General features: G+C 40.8%; 1 protein-coding gene across 1 annotated transcript; it reads right to left on the bottom strand.

Moving 5' to 3' along the window:
• Nucleotides 1-2,884: 2,884 nt before the first annotated feature.
• Nucleotides 2,885-18,108, bottom strand: LOC124123911. The gene is made up of 7 exons (XM_046487113.2): nt 18,095-18,108; nt 15,146-16,200; nt 14,945-15,003; nt 13,284-13,388; nt 12,442-12,514; nt 10,672-10,740; nt 2,885-4,807 (listed from the first exon to the last, which is right to left on the bottom strand). The coding sequence occupies exons 2-7, from the start codon at nt 16,197-16,199 to the stop codon at nt 4,152-4,154; spliced, it is 2,016 nt and encodes a 671-aa protein (XP_046343069.2). The 5' UTR covers nt 16,200; nt 18,095-18,108; the 3' UTR covers nt 2,885-4,151.
• Nucleotides 18,109-22,877: the final 4,769 nt, after the last annotated feature.

Genomic DNA, 22,877 nt, shown 5'->3' with positions numbered 1-22,877 from the left:
ACACACAGACACACACACACAGACACACAGACACAGAGTCTGGACTGGTACAATCAGACACACACACACACAGTCCAGACTGGTACAATCAGCCACATACACACACATAGACACACAGACACACAGACACAAACACAGACATACACACACACACACAGTCTGGACTGGTACAATCAGCGACACATACACACAGACACACACACAAACAGACATACATACACACACACACATAGTTCAGACTGGTACAATCAGACACACACACACACACACATACATGCACACACATACACACACACAGACACACACACTGAGACACACACAGACACACAGTCCGGACTGGTACATCAGCCACACACACACACACACACACACACACACACATACATGCACACACATACACACACACACACACACACACACACACACAGACACACACACACACACACACACACAGAGTACTCGACACGTACAACTTTAACAGGTTGTAATTTTAAGAAATAAACGACTCGCGGTCATTGTTTATCGCACAATAAAACACTGCTGCGACCCTCGCGGTTTATTCTCCCTGCACTCGGTTCGAAAATAAAATATGAGGTGTCTACTCTACAGTGGGATTACATCAAATTTCAAAACACAGTAGGTTTATCTCTTAAATAAACCACGATTCGTTCTTCACTGTTCTTTCCGATTTATCGTATGGCTATCTTATATACGAGTATACAGTAACAATGACGTCACATGCAACCGGCACGTATTGTAGACAAAAGACGTCCCTTCCCCGTTTTAGTACTCAGGAATAAATCTTTTCAAATAAAATTAAAATTATATGTCTTGTGATTCGTTTATAAACAGCGAGTGCCTGCTAGGACGAGGCTGCAATTTTGAATGCAGCCCATGGAGAACTCACATTCAGAAGAGGCATTTTCATTGGTTGTTGATGGCAAGCTCATGCGCGGGAGGATGTTGGTACTAAGCTATTGATGCGAGAGATGGAGCTGGCTACGTCACTTCCGGAACAATGCTATGGTTTCAAATGGGTCCAGGTTTTGATCAAAACAGAATGGCGATACACTACACTAGATAATGGTCCATTGCATGCAAAGCCATGTATAAACCTTACATCTTTATTTCAACCGCCACCTATAATTCCAGTCCCTTACATTAAATGAAAGCTATGTATTTGTCGCGTCCATCACTTACCTGTCTAAATGTATGCAGTCCAGTCGTCTAAGGCGCCTCGATTCGCTGTGCAGAGTTGCCTCCCTTGGCCACACCAGAAACCTATGATTGTGGTTCGAATCCCGGTTCGCCCTGATTATGTTTCTAGGTTTGTCAGCACCATACCCGTGCTCGTGGGTTTCACCAAAGAAGTAAGTGTCTAAGACAGGCAGAACTTCTGGCTTTCCACATTGAGCTGACACGCCATGACATAACTGGAATACTGTAAAAAGTTGCGTTAAACCCAACTCACTCACTCACTCACTCACTCACTCACTCACTAAATGTATGTATAAAGAAGTGTCCCACAAAGCCAGGTCTCTCACAGACAAACAGTGTGTAGTATTCAGTCACTCACGGACATTAGAGACGCTCACTCTAGTGAATGAACATGTTCTGACAGATCTGAATAATATTAAGCCAACAAGAGTTGTTCCCCTTACCGTTCGTCGTCCCGTCTTGTTCGCTGTAGGGTTTTACAGTCGAAGAATAGTAGACCTATAAGATGCGTTTATATTGGTTGTTTAACGTCACACTCAGCAATATTTCTATGTGGCCGTGACCTTTATATAACTGAGTCTTGATCATACAAACCAGTGACTGATAGTATGAGCAAACCCGACCAGTCAATGTTGTATCAATGTGACATGTGTGTACCTCACCTCAGCTTTAATGCTGACACCTACACGATCCACTGCATAGTCCAATTGAGTTTAACAGTGCTCATTTCAAATTTGATCAGAGTGAGTGAGTTGTATAACGCTGCATTTTACTGTATTCCAGTTGTCTCGCGTGTCAGCTTAATGTGGAAAGCCAGAAGTTCTGCTTGTCTTAGACACTTACTTCTTTAGTGAAACCTACGAGCACAGAAATGGTGCTGACAAGCCTAAAAACATAATCGGTGCGAGTCAGGATTGGAACCCACGATCATAGGTTTCTGGCGGGACCAAGGGACGCAACTCTGCGCAGAGAATAGCAGCGCATTAGAACATGTTTTGACGTACGGATAATACTGTTATTTTATGAAACGTATCGATACGGTAAAATATTAACCGTAAGGACAAATACTTCTAAAATCAATTAACCTTTTTTAAAATTTGTATTCTCTATTTCTTTAATTCTTATATTAAACATGCCACATTCTGTTTTCTAGTGATAATCAAGAACAACTTTGATCATCGTTAATATGTTATTTTCATGCAAATGTGATGACTGGTAACAGTATGGCCACAATGGCCGACTAGTATTCTAGTAAGCAAATATCCCTTAAACCAGTGAAGTCTGCTCCGTACAACATCACATGAATATGAACTTAAAGTAGGTTCTAAACCCGTCAATGCCCGCTTCAGTATTTGTGTACACTAGTATAAAACTAAGCAACTCTCTGTACCTGGTAAAACTGGGCGTGCTGTATGAATAAACATGATCCTTCTGAATATCATTTCAAGTGAACACAACACAACACAAGTCAGCGAGCCTGACCACACGATTCCGTTAGTCACCTTTTGAGGCAAGCATGGGTTGCTGAAGAACTGTTCCACATGTCGACGGTTACAAAATAACCATTGATTACAGTAAAAAACATATGTTAATTCGGACAGGAAATATAACAAAACTGGTATTTCTGGTTAGGTCAGTGATTATTATTCTATAAAAAACATATTTCGTCGCGTAACTGTGTTTAATGGGAAATAATTACAGTCGACATATATTGATAAAAAATGAGCGAGTGAATGAGAGTGAGTTGAGTGGTTTGGTGAGCAAGCGAGCTGGTGAGTGGGTGAGTGGGTGAGTGGGTGTGTTGTTTAACACCACAGTTACAAAATAACCATTAATTACAATAAAGAACATATTTTTATTCGGACAATAAATATTACAAAGCTGGTATTTCTAGTTATCACTTGATCAGTGATTATTATTCCATAAAAAAAACCATCTTTCGTCGAGTAAATGTGCTTTATGGGAAATAATTACAGTCGACAAAGATGAACGAGTGAATGAGAGTGAGTTGAGTGGCTTGGTGAGTAAGCGAGTTAGTGGATGAGTGGGTGAGTGAGTGAGTGAGCGAGTTAGTGAGTGGGCGAGTGAGTGAGTGGGTGAGTGGGTGAGTGGGTGAGTGAGTGAGTAAAATACATGTAGCTCATTTCATGTGTTCAGACTTATTTGTTTATTTCTAGATTATATAAGTAATAAGAACAAGTTGTCCCTGCAAGACTGGCGTACAGTTCACTTATCTAGACTTGCCTTTTGTAAGGGCAGGCTTACTAAACACACAGGGCAACCTTGTAGCTTGTGGTCACAACTTGTAGTAAGGCTACGGTCAATCGTGTTCTCTCAAGTCTCTATCTAAAAAATACAGTCTGGAAGAGTCTGGAAGTGTTCGTAAAATCTGTAATCCACTCGTCATTCAAGCTTCTGTTTGAGCGAAAGGATCGTCAGTGTGTGGTGAGTTTGGTTGTTTTCCATCTGATGAGAGTTCAGATTCTGGACCAAAATCTATAAGTTAGTGGCAGGTGTAACGAGTCTGACCTCGACTAACATCGAATGCAGAGCACTGTGTAAGCAATGGTGGAGACACAATCACAGGATTGATATAAGAACACACTAAAGACACCCTTGACAGCACCTTGACAATCATTGTCACCATCACGACAGTGCCTTGACAATCATTGTCACCATCACGAGAGGGCCTTGACAATCATTGTCACCATCATGATAACGCCTTGAAAACCATTGTCACTATCACGACAGCACCTTGAAAATCATTGTCACTATCTCGATAGCGCCTTGACAATCATTGTCACCATCACGACAATGCCTTGACAATCATGGTCACCATCACGACAACGCCTTGACAATCATTGTCACCATCACGACAGCCCTTGACAATCATTGTCACCATCACGACAACGCCTTGACAATCATTGTCACCATCACGACAACGCCTTGACAATCGTTGCTTTCTTCTCCTCTGTCATGTTGATGTCGCTGCCCACTACAAGTGCTATGCTGACAGTGAGGAGATGTGAGTTATACACCCCGAACATCGGCCACAGTGGCTGACTAGAGTCTACATTGTCTAACGTCGACATCACTCTATTCTCCTTCACATCAATGAAGACAATCTTCTTCCTGGCGTCATCATAGACAACACCGTAATGTAGTGTGTGTGATGCCCCTGCTGTGTTGGGGAGAGTGTCAGGCAGACACAGCACACGCTTCCCCTCCTTCCATGTCTCCCTGCATATCCCGCCGTGTGTAGGACACTGGGTGACCAGCATACAGCAGGAGCTGGGTTCTCCATTGATACAATGATACACGTCCCTCTGCTCCTCCCCACACACACCCAACTCCAGGATGAGGTCGTCCTCTGTGAGTGGTTTGTCCAGACTGACCCTAGACACCATCTCCCAGTACTGGGGACAACCAGCCCGGGGGAGGGGGGCAGTGCTACATGTGCCATCATACTCCTTCAGTCTCCCCTCCCCTGCAGGTCTGGTGCCCGACTTCCTGTTGACCAGGTCTCCTTCTGTGTTGATGTGGACTGTGTCGAGATTGACTCTGTCTTTGTCATACTTCAGATGTATACCTACAACATATGAATGTAGTTTACTTGTGAATAAAACATAAGACAAATATTGATAGTCAAGTTCTATAATGATATTTAAATGAAAGAAATTCACAATGTTCTCATATACAAACAGTATAATATAATCACAGTTGGGTAGTAAGAACATAAAGCCTACTGTGTAATACCTTGGATCTATGTGTTTACATTGGATTCACTGATAATCCTTTAACCCGACTGTAGAATTAGTCAGTGACAGGTGTAGTGCGTGGCTCGTCAGTTATCAAATTATTCAGAACGGCAGACACACGACATCAACATTAATTTAATTACGTCACACAAATAAGAAATATTTGCAGTTGAGATACTGAATTACAAATACGTGGGGATATACAGAGCACGACAATCTCACAGTGGGCGAATAGACGCAATCACAATGTACACCGTGTTATAACAGAGACACGAATGAACGTGGTATAATGAGGAACATGTAGATTGAATGTCAATGTTGAGATCACAGTGTCACGTGACCCGGTGACGTCATCTAGAAGCTGGTGAAGTATTGTGTGGCACGTTGCAGGACGCACGTGGGTTGACGATGGATGATAGTATGGTTAGGCAGCATTGTCAGCAGAGGACACCAAAAATAAGACCCGTGAAGATTCCAGGGTAGAACAGGTCTTCAGCAACCCATGCTTGCCGTAAAAGGTGACTATGCTTGTCGTAAAAGGCGACTAACGGGATCGGGTGGTCAGGCTCGCTGACTTGGTTGATACATGTCATCGATCCCAATTGCGTGGATCGATGCTCATGATAGCAATCACTGGATGTTCTGGTCCAGACTCGATTATTTACAGACCGCCGTCATATAGCTTGAATATTGCTGAGTGCGGCGTTAAACAACAAACCAACAACAACCACAAACAATAAATAACACAATAAACCACACTATTTTGATATATTTCTGGAATATTCTTGTAGATTGTAATTTGGAGTAGATGTTACATATATGTTATAAAGTCCTTCTGGTTTCTTTATGAAGAACTTGTTGAGACTAAAAGCAGCTGAATTGAATGTAAATATACAAATATTATTCGAACAACCTTCCCGCAGACCCGTGAAGATCCAGCTTGATAATAAATCTTGCTTGTCGTAACAGGCGAGAAACGGGATCGGGTGGTCAGTTTCGTTGGCTTGGTTGATGCATGTCATCGTATCTCAATTGCGTGGATCGATGCTCATGATGTCAATCACTGGATTGTCTGGTCCAAACTCGATTATTTACAGACCGCCGTCATAAAGCTGGAATATTGCTGAGTGTGGCGTTAAACAAACACACAAATAAACAGAACAAAACTTCCAGCTTGATGTTGTGACAAGGAACATCGCGCTTCACGTGCGAAATAGATTCGCCGCCGGTCAAGCACGTGCAACTCGTGACTACACCGCCCTTAGGTCAGAAAGCAGATGCGAGCAGACGACCAATTGGTTACAAATTTCATTCTACAGTCAAGTCTCGTTTATCCGACACTCGTTCAACCGACAGTCGGCTTTATCCGAGACTAATGATGGAAACCGATTAAATCAGTGCTATTTAGACCCGTTAATCCGACCGTCTCGCACTCCGACTCAGAAACACCTAACTCGCAGCAAATTACCGAAATCACTCATTAATCAGTCTCGTTAATCCGACACAGTGATCAGCGTACTCCGTGGTCATCTGCCCGTGAGTACACAGTCTGTGTTTTGATACGAGACGGATCGTCGAGTAGCTGCATATTTCAACGGCTGCACAGATAAACTTGCTTAACAATAAACAATTACTGCTTTAAATAAACAAAACAGGATTAATCACATGCCTAGATTACCTCAATCTCTTAAAATCCGATACTCGCTACCACTGAGGACATCCTAATTACAGGTCACGTCAGAACGACCTTTCTCGAACATTGACCGACCAATGAAATTACGTATTTATTTCTCAAAAACAATAGTCGCAAATCAAAGTTTACTCTATGACAATCGTTGGTTATTTGAAACTCGGATGTTAAGCGTAGTACACGTGTCAGTGCATGGAAAAAGTTCTATTATACCACAGAGAGGGTATTAAGAGTGAAAATTGAACCCAACTAACTGTACCATGTCCAGCTGTGATCTCACGAGTGACCTTGGAATCGGGATCATTTATTTTATTGATTATTATCTATAAGAAATATTTTTAATAATTTCTGTCAATGGTCGCAAACCACAATTATCCACATAAAATCTGTAAATACTAATCAATAACGCTAGCTCTTATAATATCATTATAATATATGGAGATAAGGAATATTGAATAAGTGTAATAAGAGGTTGTTAAATAGCATTTTCCGTTAGAAACGATTGAAATATTGTAAATACAGTCGACAAAACCCTTTCCATAATATAACATGACGTAACAAGGGAGTGAGTGTTTTACTGTTGCTTATTATAAAATTAACAGTACTAGTATTGCAGCTATTCGCGTGGGTGGTGAGTGAGTGAGTATTTGCCTACTTCATTGGGGAAATTGGTGGAATGATACCAAAATAATGTCAGGTTTACTTATTAACACACATTGCATTTTTTATTCATGCCTCGGCCATGGTGTGATATATCTAATCAATAACTATTCGTCTTATGTTTTCTATACTAGTATCTATCTATCATCTTGGACAATTTACAATATTCGGAATCTATTTCACCTTATTTTCTCTCCTGTAAATTGTCCGGTTCGTCTTTTGGCTTTCTTTCCTGAACAAACTATGGAAGTTACATCAAACTTAAAATGGCAACTGTCATCCCACCGTGTCATTTCGATCGTCAACTTCGTTGCTTTGCGCGTTATAACGGGATGTATCATGGAGCCAAACAAGGGGAGGCCATCAGTGTAAATGCATCATCCTACAGCTGATTACGCTTAACTTGGCATGCAGTTTCTTCTAATTAACGGCATGGTGATTCTGGGCAACAGTATGTTTCCCAAGCAGCCAAGAGGCGAGCGGAGGATCGCTTGGTCAGGCTTGGTGACTGGTAGGTCCACGTCTCAACGCATCTACAAGTCACTAGGTAGAATAACAAGACATACATCTGGAAGTTCCAGTGTCTTAAATCTTGATCAGGGAACCCAGATGTTCATGTATTTGAGATTGGGGCCACACACATTGTCTAAGGCATGTTCAACGTGTAGCAATGATAGTTCTATAACATTGGGATAATCATCTGATACGTTGTGTATTTACATGTGAGCGATGGGTAGTGTATCTATAACAGACCGCCATCATACAACTGGAATATTGCTGAGTGTGGCGTTAACCAACCAACAAACAAACCATAAGAAAGTTTGTGAGTGTATATTGTCAAGTGTCAATAAGTCGGTGATTTAAACAGAAATAAACTTATAATGCAATCGAACTGATTCACACAGGCACGACACAGTAAACAGTGTTGATGGTAACAACATGAGCGGAACGTAAAACAATGTATTGGGCCTGCCTGTAAGTGATAGATTAACAATTTCATTTTGCTAGCCCTTTTATATGTTATCTTGACTCAGCAGACCTTCTGAATGTTGCACAGCTGCAAACACACGAGAGTTCTTGTTGGTTCACATTCGGCGTTATGACACGAAGCGGCACAGAAGAGAACAGAGTCCCCAGGAATGTCCTAAATCAGTGTCTATGTAGTCTGGAATCAGTGTGTATAACGACCCTGTTCAACACTGAACGGATACCAATCAGTACGGACCAGGCCACACCAGGTCATTTGGTCAAGTTCAGCTTGGTCTCTTTAGAGCGGATATTCGTGTGCATAACATGACAAGGAAGAGAATATATGGATGTCAACTTCTTTATTAGGAGGAACACAACGTTTCGGAGTATATGCTTCCTCCTTCACCAGGTGAACTCCTTCATCACCTGATGAAGGAGTAAGCATATACTCCGAAACGTTGCGTTCCTCCTTATAAAGAAGTTGACATCCATATAGCCTCTTCCTTATGTGTATCACTTCTGAATGCCTTTCAAAGACACAACATGATAGAAAGAAAGAACATGTACTTACAGAAATATACTAAAGAGTATATCATAAGTCACAAAATGAAGAAGCCCCGTCACGTGACAGGTGTTGCGCTGAAACTCACTGGATTATGGCTGTACATCAACGAGTAGATGAAGAAGTTAGTGTCTCATTATCATCCAATCGATGCCCACAGATTGGTCACATGACCCAGCAGGCATATGGCATTGTTTCAAAGTTGAACTTTGTTTGATATGAGTGAGTGAGTGAGTTTGGTTTTACGCCGTTTTTGGCAATATTCCAGCAATATCACGGCGGGGGACACCAGAAATGAGCTTCACACATTGTACCAATGTTGGGAATCGAACCCGGGTCTTCGGCGTGACGAGCGAACGCTTTAACCACAAGGCTACCCGACCGCCCGTTGTTTGATCTGAGATTGCAATGTTAAAAACCATTTTATCACTAGAAGAAAACAAACATATTTCTTATATGTTTTCTTTTCTTAAATGTCTCTACTTGTAAGTCTTATAAGTCTGCTCTGACACCGTCTTTTAGTATATGTGCTGTCGTGTCAGTGGCTTCTCTGTCTGGTCCATCACTTGTCTGGTTTGTGTACAGGCCGCCAATGCATGGCAGGAGTACTGATATGCGAGTGAGTCAAGAAAAACTTTTATGCCCATTTTGTGAGTGACGTGTACTATCGGTAGGGCAGGACATGCTTTCGCGAACACCTTGTGTCATCACTGTTTTCAGTTATCCATTCATATAACTTTTACGGATATTTCGCCGTTTAGGCATAATCGAATCTGTTTCAGCGGATAATCGAGACTGGATAATTCATGCCAAACGTTAAGGATTTAAAGAATTACTTCATATCTTATCCTTTGTGCTTTTCTCCTACACGGGCTGACATGCCATCGCATGTGTAAAGTACTGGACATGTTCTAAGTGGGGTCCACTCAGTCTTCCGAGTCACTGAGACACAAGGCAAGTATTGGGTACACACTTAACGAATTTGATCCAAATTAACCAAATCATATGCATTGCTGTAGGAGAGGGCTTTATTATATACTTCAGTGTGAAAGACTTAGTATTCTGAACTTGAGAAAGTGACATTTTCTTTGCAGTGAACATTACACTTAATATTTCACTGCTATGAACATTGTCTTACAGGAGTTACCTACCCTCAAATTATCTCCCCTGTTGGCTTCCTTTTCACTTTAGTTCCACATTGACAAGGCAAAATAATGGCAGATGGCCATTAATGGAGTTAATATCGCTTCTTGTGGTTTGTTATTCTCTGGAAAATGTTTCATTATAAAATTATAAATTTCTCATTTAACTTGTCAATCGAGACTGTTCGTTTCGCAAAGCGCCATTTGTGTGTCTTAATCAGTATGTACTGTTTCGCTTCCAACAGTGGTCTCCAAGATTCCAAAAATATGTTTTGTTCGACTTTATTTTGTATGTAGCCATATTCAAATGTATGACTTTTATTGACTTAAAATATTATTTGTTACTTTTGTGCATGGGTTTTTAAAGATTTTGCGAACGCGGAAATACTTTTCAAGTTGCAATTACGAAAGGTATTGACACGTCCCTGCATGTGAAGTTTCAAGGTTTTATATTGTAATGAAATAGAACATTTTCAGGTAGTCATCTCCACAAAAAAGTGTATAATACATAGGATATTCCCTGTGTCTCATGAAATACCATGTTTCTCTCATCTTTGTTTCACTCGACACATGGAATATCCTGTACATACTGGTCTTTACTCATCAGGTGCAGTTGTTCAGCAGATTAAACGTGTGTATATATCTCCTGAACGGAGTTATTGAGGTACTCACAATGCAGGACCATGCATCTGTCCGCTACACCTGTCTTCATCAGGTGAACACAGCCTTCAGTAGGGAAACCTGTAAGACAACAACAGCATATATAGAGCTTGTGGAATTGTCCTGTGAGTAGTTACAGAAGTACTGGTGTCACATGCTGCTGGGTCTTTTTATCTCGAGCGAAAAACATAGTTGGTACATATAGGCCATCATGACGTCATTTCAGCTATCATGACATGGAATCAAACCAGGAACATTATCGGGAGCACACCACAGACCGGATGTCATGATAGTATGAAAAAATGATGATATAGTAGTGCCAAAATATGGAAGCACTGAGGTTACTTACTTTGATAGTACACTCTGTCAGTGGGCATTTATATTATATATTTTTCTTTGTGTATCACACAGATACAGTGGCACTTTCCTGTTACTAAATACGTGTACAATATTTGGGTCACTAGTCAAAAACACAGATTTAGAAGCGACTGAAAATGTACGTTTCAAATGCTGATTGACACTCGAACAAAGTGCGTTTGTAATACCCACCTCAACTGAAATTAAAATAAGGCAGTTTTGTAAGTTTTTCTTATTCTAGGTGAAAACTAAAGGAGACTGATCTTTAAGTTCACATTAACAGGTGGCGTGATTGACGACGGGAAACAACTTGAATATGCTAAATATCCAAACAGATTGTCATTTTTAAATTGCGACCTGAACAGATCTTGACATGAATAATTTTTAAACGTTCTGAACACAAGCAGCAAGAATTATTTTGACAACAAAACAACAAAATCCAATTGTGAAACTTTACAAGAATCGTGCCTGGGCTTGTGCTTGACACCCATAGATGTGCTTTTTCTAAACATTTTTGGTCTTGTTTGCTTCCGGGTGTAATACGAAGATGGTGTCATCACTAACTTTCTTCAAACAAATAAACCCTCTTGTCAAACTGCCCCAATATATATCAGACGTGTCCTCGAATCTTGAGTGTTGAATGTCTGCTGTTGGAACGAAGGCATGATCTCGCGTGCACAGTATGAAGGGAAAATAGTACAGAATCTTCACCCACATTGTTAAAATTCTATTATATCGACACACTTCCCTGATTATAACATTTCTGGCAGTTTTAAATAGCACATGAACAGAGAAAGATACCGTTGAATCGACTTGGTACGAAGATGTCATGACTGTAGCTAGTATGCATGAGCGCCTGGGTGTTAAAGTACAAGTGGGATACAAAATAGAAGTATGTTTATTTTGTGAATAGGTTGCTTGACGATAACCCCTTCCCAAGCTTACATACAAATTTCAAAGCTGAAAACATCACTTGATTACAAATTGAAGTGTGTTTTTGAAAGAATATTTCTTTTCATGCAATCAGGAACAATATGTGGACTGCATATGGACGATATTTACTCCGGAAACACCGGAAGTTGATATACATTAATTTTGTGTGCTTTCGATTACGTTGCGCACATGCAAAAAAAACGTGTATTCATCACTATATACAAATATACAATATATAACAACAGATTCACCAAGCAGTGGCTTCACAAAATAAAAATGCAGGAAAGGGTTCAGTTACGCATATATTGATGGAGTTAAATAGCAGCAGTTTCTAAGTGTTTCTAATGTTTTACTATTAAAAAGCAAATTCATTTTGTACATATTTGGTGAAATGTAAAAATATTTTCTAATTTGCTGTTTTCTCTCATTTTGAAATGTAGTGTACATGTAACTGAGATTGGCCAAGGTATTCAGAAATACTTCTGTACATACCAATCAAGGATGTTTGTAGACGGCCAATGGTCTCTGAGGCGATCTTACAGGTTTCGTCTTTCTCAGCTAGCGTCTACAAAGGAAAAAATGTACTGGCTGGTCATGAGATATTAACCAAATAGGATGATAATATTTATATCAAGGACATGTATATCTCTGTAAGAAACAAATTAAAACATTATTGATGGGATAAATGGTTGTTTTGCCGTGAACTGGAAAAAGGGAGCTTGGAGATATCAAGTCTGGACAAAACAAACAGAAGGGTCAATCAGTCAGGTTTTAGCTGGCAGTTCTTCCCCCGGATTACACATTAAAGTATTATTCAAAGCAATCCAATCCCCGTCTGTTGTGCCAACAAATATCCTGGATTTCTGGGAGGATGTCACACAAAGTGTCATCTAATCCCTGTCTGTTGTGCCAAGAAGTATCCTGGATTACTGCGAGGATGTCACACAAAGTGTCACCTGAAAATGTGAAACAAACGTGTAGACCAATGAACCGATGTCAGCCTCCTTTGTGCACAAACGATATTGTATTGTGGACATGGTGTAGGAGGTGACAGCATGTGTTTCCACCAGAATTGCGGGTATCATTGGGTATTCAATGTGTGGAAGTTTCCTTTGGAGCAGACATTATGTCGTTACCAGCGATTTTCAGAATCTCTCTCTCTCTCTCTCTCTCTCTCTCTCTCTCTCACTCTCTCTCTCTCTCTCTCTCTCTCTCTCTCTCTCTCCAAAAGTTGGAATATATACTGAACAGATATATAATGAATGTCAGTGCCATATCAAATAACAATATGCCTGTGATTATAATCATTGAGTGTGACAAAATTATATATAAACCAAGTTTATGTTGTTTGCTTCATCATTCAATTTGTCCGTTAGGGCTTGAAGTATTTCAATTCTCTCCAAATCTGAAGCAATATCTGATTCCAGTTCTGGAAGTTCCTGAAAAGTAAAACATACCTTTTGATAGAAGTTCGAGGCTGTACAATAATACGTTTAAATCCAGCTGTAAAATGACTTCCTTTCAGTTACATCAGGTTGATGCTAATATTGTTTGATCAAGAGTTTTTGTCCATCGCATGATTTGGGCCTGCGAAGTAAAGAAAGCAAACGTCACGTTCTAGTGGTAACGCTTTGATCTGCCCAGGTGCCCCTGCCACCATCTCTGATACTGTCATCAAACACAGTGGTTTTGATACTATCTACTATTTGATCGGATACGGATAGCTGCTAGATATAGAACATAAAAACCAGCAGATATCTTTAGGCTGGAGGGATGATGTGGATAATTAGAATAGTTGGATTAACAACATATGTCGCTTTGCTCGCCGCATCAACAGACACTACACCAGAATGGAGGGAAGACACAAACGCCACGCTCTAACACGTGGCACATCAAATATATGCTATCTCCACTAATATAAGCATCTCATCTTTCTGACATTTCTTATCTGTTGGTCCACCAACACCCAATTGTATGGTATATGGCGAGTGTGGCAGATACCCGTTATACATCAACTACCAAATTAGATGCTTGAAATACTGGTTTAATATTCTTGGAATGCATGAACGCCTAATCATCAAACTTGCTTATAATATGCTTGTACATTTAGACGATATGGGCAAAGTAACATGGGCATCACATATTAGAAACATTTTGTTTTCTCATGGCTACGGTTTTGTATGGCTAAACCAACCAGCTGGTGATGTTAAACTCCTTTTGAAACAATTTCGTAAACAATCTATAAATCAGGAATGGCATGTTCAAGGTATGACTTGTAAAGAACATTTATTAAACCAGAAAAATACTTATGAACATTAACATCAAGAAATCTTCGACGTCCATAAATTCAATTTAGGCTTGGATTGTTAGATGTCATGATAATTGAAGGAAGAAAAATGTCCATTGAAAAGACGAAGAGGCTGTGCCCATTATGTCATTCAGCTATAGAAATGAAATTCATTTTACGTTTGTATGTCCTTATTATTGTGATCCCTAGAAGAAAGTTTATACCAGAACGCTATCTGTCAAATTATCCTGTACCTGCTTATATTTCTCTTCTTTCTTCATAACATGATTCTGTCATATTAAAACTGGCTATATATATGTTAAAAATGTAATTTCCCTCAGAAACAAATGGTTAAACATGAATATATACCCAAATATGTACAACTACTTATTTGTAACTCTCTTGTATATGGGCCGGAGGCCTTACATGCAATAAATATCTTTGACTTGACTTTGACTTTGACTTGACTGCAGTTTGACATAATGTTTGGGATTGTGTTGTCCGAATACACTTGACTTGCCACTCGGCATGGAATCTTTATCCTTTAATGTCGGGCGCTTTCAAATCTTGGAGATTCTGCAGACTGCTATTTTCGTCTTCAAAGTGCTTCTAAAATATTTATATAAAATGCATACACTATTATGATTGGTATGGTGAAGACTTGACTGGGCTTTCTCCCTATATGAATTCTTAGCTAATTTTACATACCATTTCGTGTTTCTGTTCCAGGTCCGCCAAATAGTCATCATCAGTCTGTGTTTGCTTATCTGAAATTGTAGAACCAAATTATGAAAAAGTAGGAACTAAAAATAATACTGTGTGAAAACTACATGAAAAACATGAATTCTGTTTTTCAGAATTTTGGCACATATCATTCATAAAGGACAAGAACTGTTTTTATTTACATACCATCACCTGTGTCTACTATCTCTTCTTTTGAAGCAGTGATGGTACCAAATGCAGACATATCTGATTTCAGTTTAGACAAGCCGTTGTTGTTGAAGGCAGCTGTGGGTACATCGTGTGTTTGAGGTGCAGCAGTTTCTAGGCATGTCCGAGTTATCCCCTCAACAGAACTCTCCAGCTGAAGGAGAACCGATTTTGATGCATAGATAACACTTTTTCTGATGTAATCTAAAACCCCGGTGCATTTTGCTTGATCCTCTTCACATGAGGTTTGAAGAGCACGGAGAGTTGCCTTGGTTTCCCTGGTCTGACTTTCAAGATCAATCAAGAGTTCCTTCTCCCTTTGGTCAAGCTGTGATCTTAAAGACTGGAACGTATGTCCTATTGTCTCTCTCAATGGGTTCTGCGTCCTGTCTGCTAACTTTGTATCTTGTCTGATACTCTGAAGGTGTGTTTGCTGACGAGACAGTAGCGCCGACAGATCTCTCCCGTGTTGTTCAATCCGCTGTTTAACGCCTTCAGCAGCCTCATCCAGATCCTCAACCTCGTGATCCGCGTGGTCTCCTCTGCTACATCGACCACAGATAGACATGTTGCAGGTTTTGTCAAACAAATCAAGTGGATAACGGTTGTGAATACTGCAATTTGTTTCATTTCCAAGATTTTGCGGAATAATATCCCCAAACTTGTGCACGGGATGGTTTCTGGTACGTTTGAAGCTGCTGTGCATGTTCTGGCAGTATTCACAGAGGAAGTCTTCACACTCCTCACACCAACACACAGCCTGGTTGCCATCATCGTCATTTGTACAGAGGAGCTCTGTGGGGCGATATTTGACTGTGAGGTGGAATATTTCCTTCTGTCTCACAGCATCCTTCTGGAGACTTGTGTCTGTGAGGTTGACCTCCCTCTGGCATGTAGAGCATGATATCACACCACCAGCTGCAGATGTCACACACGTCTCACACACAGCGTGTAGACAGGGCAGTAAGTAGGGGACTGGACCTTTCAGGGTAAACTGCTGCTGACAGACAGAACACTTGGGGAAGGTGTCCATTCTGAAAGACAGAAAACAATACTGACCAACTTTGCGATACATATCCACATTGCATTGGTGTAGACATGCCAGGTTTGTGTTGATCAACTTAAGTTTCCCTGAATATGTGGTACGTTTTTAAATTGGCAGACAGGGTAATAACATGCTTTTCTGAGACCATCTTTGCATTACATGAAACATCATTGTAAACATGGTTGCTTTAAATTCTGTTTGGTCGTTTAAGTGTCAGATATTAAATTATGGCATTGGTTCACTTGTGAATCTGACGCACAAAAAGGAAAAAAGGGTACAAAAACTAAATATGAATTCAGAAAATCGTTCCTGAACAGTATAGTAGAGACAGGGGCAAATGTAGTGGGCGGGTCCATACAAACAAATTACTTCTAGATGTCTTATCTACCGCTGGGCGGTGGGTGGCCTAGTAGGTGGAGCAGTCACTAGTCCAGACTGGTTCGATTCCCAGCATGGGTACAATGCGCGAAACCAATTACCGGTGACTTTTGCTGAAAGCTGCGAGAAACCATACTACCTCACTCTCTTATATACACACTATGCTCGCAGAATGAACATGGCATGCAGGGCAATGTCGCAAACACCGACTGGCATTTGTGTTAGGCAGGTATTACACTGACAAAATGAATAAGGGCCATATCACAATGGGTGGATGTGCTAAACTGTGCTTTACAACAGCTATATTGACTACATACTTGAAGAATTAACACTAACATTTATATCATACAACAACTATCCACAAAATACACAAACCACAATTCAACTACTTCAAACATAACCCTGCATAGCAGAGCGTATTTCACTTCTTGATATACTCCTCAATAAGTACCTACTCATTTTACAGAATCCACTAATGCGTGAAAGGCATAGCACCAGTACATGTACCTCTCACTATACACGTATGTTCAGAAACAATACACACCCAATACATGTACTCCAGAACAAGGAGCACCAGTTCGTTCAGCACGTGAAAAGAATCACAATGATAAAGCCATGTCTCAAATATTATCATTTCCGCATCTACACTACATTCCACCATCTCCAATCTAATTTTAACAAAATAATTCAACACTCTATCTTTACTAATGTATAAACATCTGTTTACAGCCTGCCTAAAGCAGAGGCGACTATGCTTGTCGTAAGTTGCGACTACGGGGTCGGGTGGTCAGGCTCGCTGACTTGGTAGATGCATGTCATCCTATCCCAATTGCGTGGATCGATACTCATGATGTCAATCACTAGATTGTCTGGTCAAGACTCGATAATTGACAGACCGCCGTCAGATAGCTAGAATATAGCTGAGTTCGGCGTTAAACAACAAACAAACAAAGCCTAAAGCAGCGTTCAAGGCCACTCATTGCATACACACAGCAACCCTACCCTCCTATGAGGGATCCTCACTGTACATGTACATTCAGCAACAACATAGAATCAATAGGGTGTACACATGATAAGCATCGCCATTCCATAATTCACAATAACAGGAAATAACCTCCTCTTATCTTACACAGTGTGTATATTCTACAGTTATAAGCCGTCTAAATACAGTCACTATCGCTGTAGTGTAAGCAAGGACATGTCTGTCTATACCTCTGTTATACACGGCGACGCGGCCGAGTGTTTTCTATTATACACCATAACAGCAAAAGTGGGTCATGACTTGTTGGAATGAAGTCCGGCCTCGTTGTAAAACGAAAGTAGGAATGGGTAGCAATCAGCAAACACTGATATTCAGGATATACACTGTAAAAATAGAGGTATATGTAACACCTACAGTAGCCTGATAGTGTCGTGACATAAACATGCAAGTTTTGACACTGGATATGGAACAGTTATCTGTATATAGGAAGACAAAGTGAGAGACGAGACACAAACACACCAACCTAGAAAGGTGACTTCCTCCTCTGTGATACGCAGGTCACTTCCGGACAATTACGCGGGAAAACTATCTTATTACAAGTGTGTTATATTTTAGAACCTATATAAATATTTTCGTTCACGATGATAATGACAGTGTCTATTTCCTTTAATGAGAAGACAACACATCCTTTTGAAGTATTTATGTATACCGAATTATAAATGCATATATAAGAATTACAAATAGAAATTGAAATCATTATTTTTGTCAACTCAGATATGTTGGTCACTTTACCTTGAAGCTGTTGATATTATAAATTATAGGCCATAGTTTCATAGGAAACAAAGTTATATGATGATGATAGTTCTCGGATTTAATGATGGTGAGGTGAGGTGAGGTGGAATTTTTTTTAACGTCGCGTCCAAGATTATTGCACTTATATAGCGACGTGTATGCACGTGTGTGTGGGTGTATGTGGCTGCTTGTACTAGTCCGGACTGATGCCGATTTATAGTGCTGGCCCACTGAGATACCATGCCGCAGTATAACAATAATACCCCACTCAGACACAGTATACTGACTCCGAGCCGACCAATCCTTGCTTTAGCCCTTAATGCCGAGTACCAGACAGGGTAACAACAAGTACCATCTTTTATTGTATTTTGGTATGACGCGGCCGGGGATCGAACTCCGGACCTTCCGCTCTCCGGGCGGACGCTCTACCACTAGACCACGGAGGTGGTCCGGATCTAATGATGGTTTCGCAGATTTATTTAACTTTGATAAGTTCAATGAAATTGCAATCCAATTGTATACGTCTGTGACTGTCGTTGCATTCTATCGATAAGGAAAGAAATGTGTTTTTTATGCACATGCATACCCAGTTTATGCGAACACTGAAATGTTTGTTTGACCCTCCGTGTAACCTGAAAAGAAACCGTCGTTTGGATATATCACGAAATTCATTCAGTTCTATTTCACGAGGCTAATACTGCTCGTTTTGTGAATATGTTTTAGCGAGGATTTCGAAGGAGCGGGTTTGACGCAAGTGGACATCGTGTGATCTGTTTTGCTAGATTAGACGGGAGGAGGCTGCTTTGATCTTTAACTGATTAAATACGTGTCTACCTTATACCCTGCATTTGTACCCTCCGTGGTCTCGAGGTAGAGAGTCCGCCTGGATAGCAAAAGCTCCGGTGTTTGATCCTCGGCCGAGTCATACCAAAGGATGCCTAAAGATGGCACTTGTTGTTACCCTGCGCTTGGCATTAACAGACTTAACAAGGACTGGTCGGCTCGGAGTCGGTATACTGTGCCTGAGTGGGGTATTCATGTTGAACTGCGGCATGGTATGTCAGTGAGCTAGCACTATAAATCGGCATTAGTATAGAGTAATACAAGCAGCTACATAAACACACGTGCATGTACGTCGCCATATAAGTGCAACAATAATGGACGCGACGTTAAACCCCATTTCACCTCACCTCTCATCACCATGCAACCATTACTGCAATATTAGCTTTACAGTCAAGCCATGTGATGAAATCCTGAAGAAATGAGATTTATTAGGGTTATTACTGTATTTGATATATCTGTGATGATTGATTATTATTTCTATGTAATCCTGTTTTACCCCCACATCATGACTTGTGAAGATAATTGCTGTGCAGAGTGAATTTAATGGTGTAACCTCGTATTCAATGATATTGCCCTCAATAATATCGCAACTTAGCACCTACCTTCCGCTCCCCGGGCAGACGCTCTATCCTCCAGACCTCGAAGGTGGCCACGTGTCTTTTGGACTGATCTTCATTGTTAAAAAACGGGTCTTAACCCGCAAAGTGCATCAAATCACGTGAGTACCTTGTTTAAGAAATTGAAAAGATTAACAAAATATATGTCGACGCCGAGTTGACGGCACACATGTTTTGCAAATCCTGCAGTCGACCGAAATCTGCACGTTGTAATCCATGTTGTTAAACGAACCAGATGTCTAGTTAGTTACGCGATTTTGATTGGAAATATTCATAGACTCTCTAGTCCAGCCAAAATGGAACTCCGGACTTCCACCCTAGTGCGGCAAAGATGAAAACTAGACTTGTATAGTCAGTAAACGCCCTTGCCTCTGGAAGATGGGCCCAAATGTACATGTCATACAACTGGGTGTTGTTAAACAAACTCGGTTTGTTTCTATAGCATTTGTTCTATGAGGCAGATGGACGTGGTATGTTCTCGGTGGTCAGTTCATCTGCTGTTTTAAACCCATCACCATATTATTGAAATTTAAGCGAGGATCTTGCTATGCACGCCCAGACCCTTTATCAAAGTCCAGTTTCTTACTGGAACCCGTAAAGATCCGGGTTAGGAAAGGTCTTTGGCAACGCATTATTTTTGTTAAGTGGCGACTATTTTTTACGTAAGAGGTGACTAACCAGATCAGGTGGTCAGTCTCGATAACTCGGTTGATGCATGCCATCCTTTCCCAATTGCGTAGATCGATACTCATGATATCAATCACTGGACTGTCTGGTCCCGATTCCGTTATTCGCCTCTTACGATAAGCAGATTCGCTGTTCACAGAAAACATGGGTTATCTAACCTGGATCTTCACGGGCGTAGAATGATAATTCCTTGATGTTCGTGACACCCCCTAAGAATATAATTGTGGGTATCGATCGTGCGTGGGTGGGTGAGTTGTGGTACATGCCGCATTATGCCTTGTTCTTGGCAAATCACGACGGTTAGATCGGGGAGGGGATGGGCACTGGAAATTGCTGGTTTCCCGCGCTGTACATATAGGGAGAATCAAACCAGAGTTTTCGACGAACCCACAGCAGCCTACCGAACTGTGCCAATCGGCGATAGTTTGGATAAAAGGTTACTCCCTGGCTTACCGTAAAGTGTACATTACACTGAAGTGGATTCGACTCGCGAAAATTGTTGTATAACGAGCATATAATTTCCCTTGATGTCTCCTGAAGCATTTCTTGGTAGTCCACATAGTTCGCGTGACAAACAACAAAATGATAATATTTATGGATTGTCCATCGATGCAGATAATCTTTCTCTTGGCATCACCCCCGACAACATGGTAATTTAATGTAAGTTCAATTTAAAAACTGAAACGCAGAGGTTAGCCCATAAATCGACAATCACAGAACTAAATGACCTCACAAGAGTTATACATAATCAATAACGATAATAATCCACACATTTTAGGTTCATAGTCAGAACGGTCAAGACAGTGGGTCAAATAAGTGGCAACATCAGTCAATATACATAATGTCAAAACGTCACAATGACCCTCCAAGCACTGTAATGCACGTCCTGGTAGTGATAACGTCTATGAGATACGTTTGATCTTACACAGGCGATATATAGAGGGGAATGTCCGAGTAAATCTCCATTCCTTAAAAATAATGGAGCAGAGGCCCCGCAGGGGCCGAGGCCCATTATTTTTAAGGAATGGAGAGTTGCGAGGATATTCCCCTACTTAAAACTCATCCCTACTTTTACACTTTGACAAACTATTCTGTTGTTGAAAATATTTTAAAAATTCAAATGCTGCTTCAAGATAATTTACAGTTGACAAGCAACTCTCCATTCCTGAAAAATAATGGAGCGTTCAAACAATAGAATTAGGTCACAGATGTGTTTTAATTCTTGTGGAAGCCAGCATTATACAAACTTATGAATAAGCCCACTCCTCCAGTAACGTTTAATCACCTGTATAATCACCACAATAAGACCCTTGTGAGTCCGGTTTGGATGCAGAAAATAGACGTCCAGTCATATAACATCTTTCATCATTTCAAAAAGCCGCGATACCACCAATATTCGCCTTCACTTTCACACGCCGTCACGTCGATCTTCTGTACTTTTCACCTTGTACCGATTGTCATATCTCTCCCTCTTTTGGATGCGATCGTTTATCTGCGTTGCCCAGCTACATCTTTGGGGGAATACTTACCACACAAATTACCTCTCATAAGTATTCGATTTTCCAGAAGAAACGTCATGAAAGAACAACACTTTATCGTGAAATAAACAACGCTTCGTTCTTCGTTGTATTTTGCGATTTAAGGCATCGCTGTCTTATATACGGTAATAATGCCGTCACATGCCAGCGGAACTTATTGTAGACAAAGGACTTCGCTTCCCCGTCTTAGTTGGTTTAGTGTGTAAATTGCACTCAGCAATATTCCAGCTTTATGATGGCGGTCTGGACCAGACAATCCAGTGATTCATATCATGAGCATCAATCCACGCAATTGGGATATAGATGACACGCATCAACCAAGTCAGCGAGCCTGACCACCCGATCCAGTTAGTCGCCTCTTACGACAAGCATAGTCACCTTTTACCACAAGCATGGGTTGCTAAAGAGCTATTCTACCCCGGATGTTCACGGGTCTCCCGTCTCAGTACTCAGGGATACATGTTTTCAATCCTAGGGGCGGTCTGGTAGCCTAGTGGTTAAAGCGTTCGCTCGTCACGCCGAAGACCCGGGTTCGATTCCCGACATGGGTACAATGTGTGAAGCCCATTTCTTGTGTCCCCCGCCGTGATATTGCTGGAAAATTGCTAAAAACGGCGTAAAACCATACTCACTCACTCACTCCCTCACTGTTTTCAATCCCCAAAATCCTTTATAACAGTCTTGTGATTCGTGTATCTACAACGAGCGTTTGCTCGGGCGAGGCTACAATTCTGAATGTAGATCTATGCCAAACTCACATTTAGAAGAGTCATTTTGATTGGTTGTTGACGGCACGCTCATGCGCGAGAAGAAGTTGGTACTAAGTTAT

The sequence above is a fragment of the Haliotis rufescens genome, unplaced genomic scaffold (genome assembly GCF_023055435.1).
Source record: "Haliotis rufescens isolate VD_foot unplaced genomic scaffold, xgHalRufe1.0.p SCAF_67, whole genome shotgun sequence".
Lineage (NCBI taxonomy): Eukaryota > Metazoa > Mollusca > Gastropoda > Lepetellida > Haliotidae > Haliotis > Haliotis rufescens.
This window is presented reverse-complemented; position numbering and strand designations above follow the sequence as displayed.

What these genes read in the sequence shown, in the direction of transcription:
- LOC124123911 (XM_046487113.2), bottom strand. Translation starts at nt 16,199, where the DNA reads ATGGACACCTTCCCCAAGTGTTCTGTCTGTCAGCAGCAGTTTACCCTG. An exon ending in GATAGTAGACACAGGTGATG is followed by an intron (nt 15,004 to 15,145) that starts GTATGTAAATAA and finishes CTACAATTTCAG; the next exon opens with ATAAGCAAACACAGACTGAT. An exon ending in CAGATGCATGGTCCTGCATT is followed by an intron (nt 4,808 to 10,671) that starts GTGAGTACCTCA and finishes CATATGTTGTAG; the next exon opens with GTATACATCTGAAGTATGAC.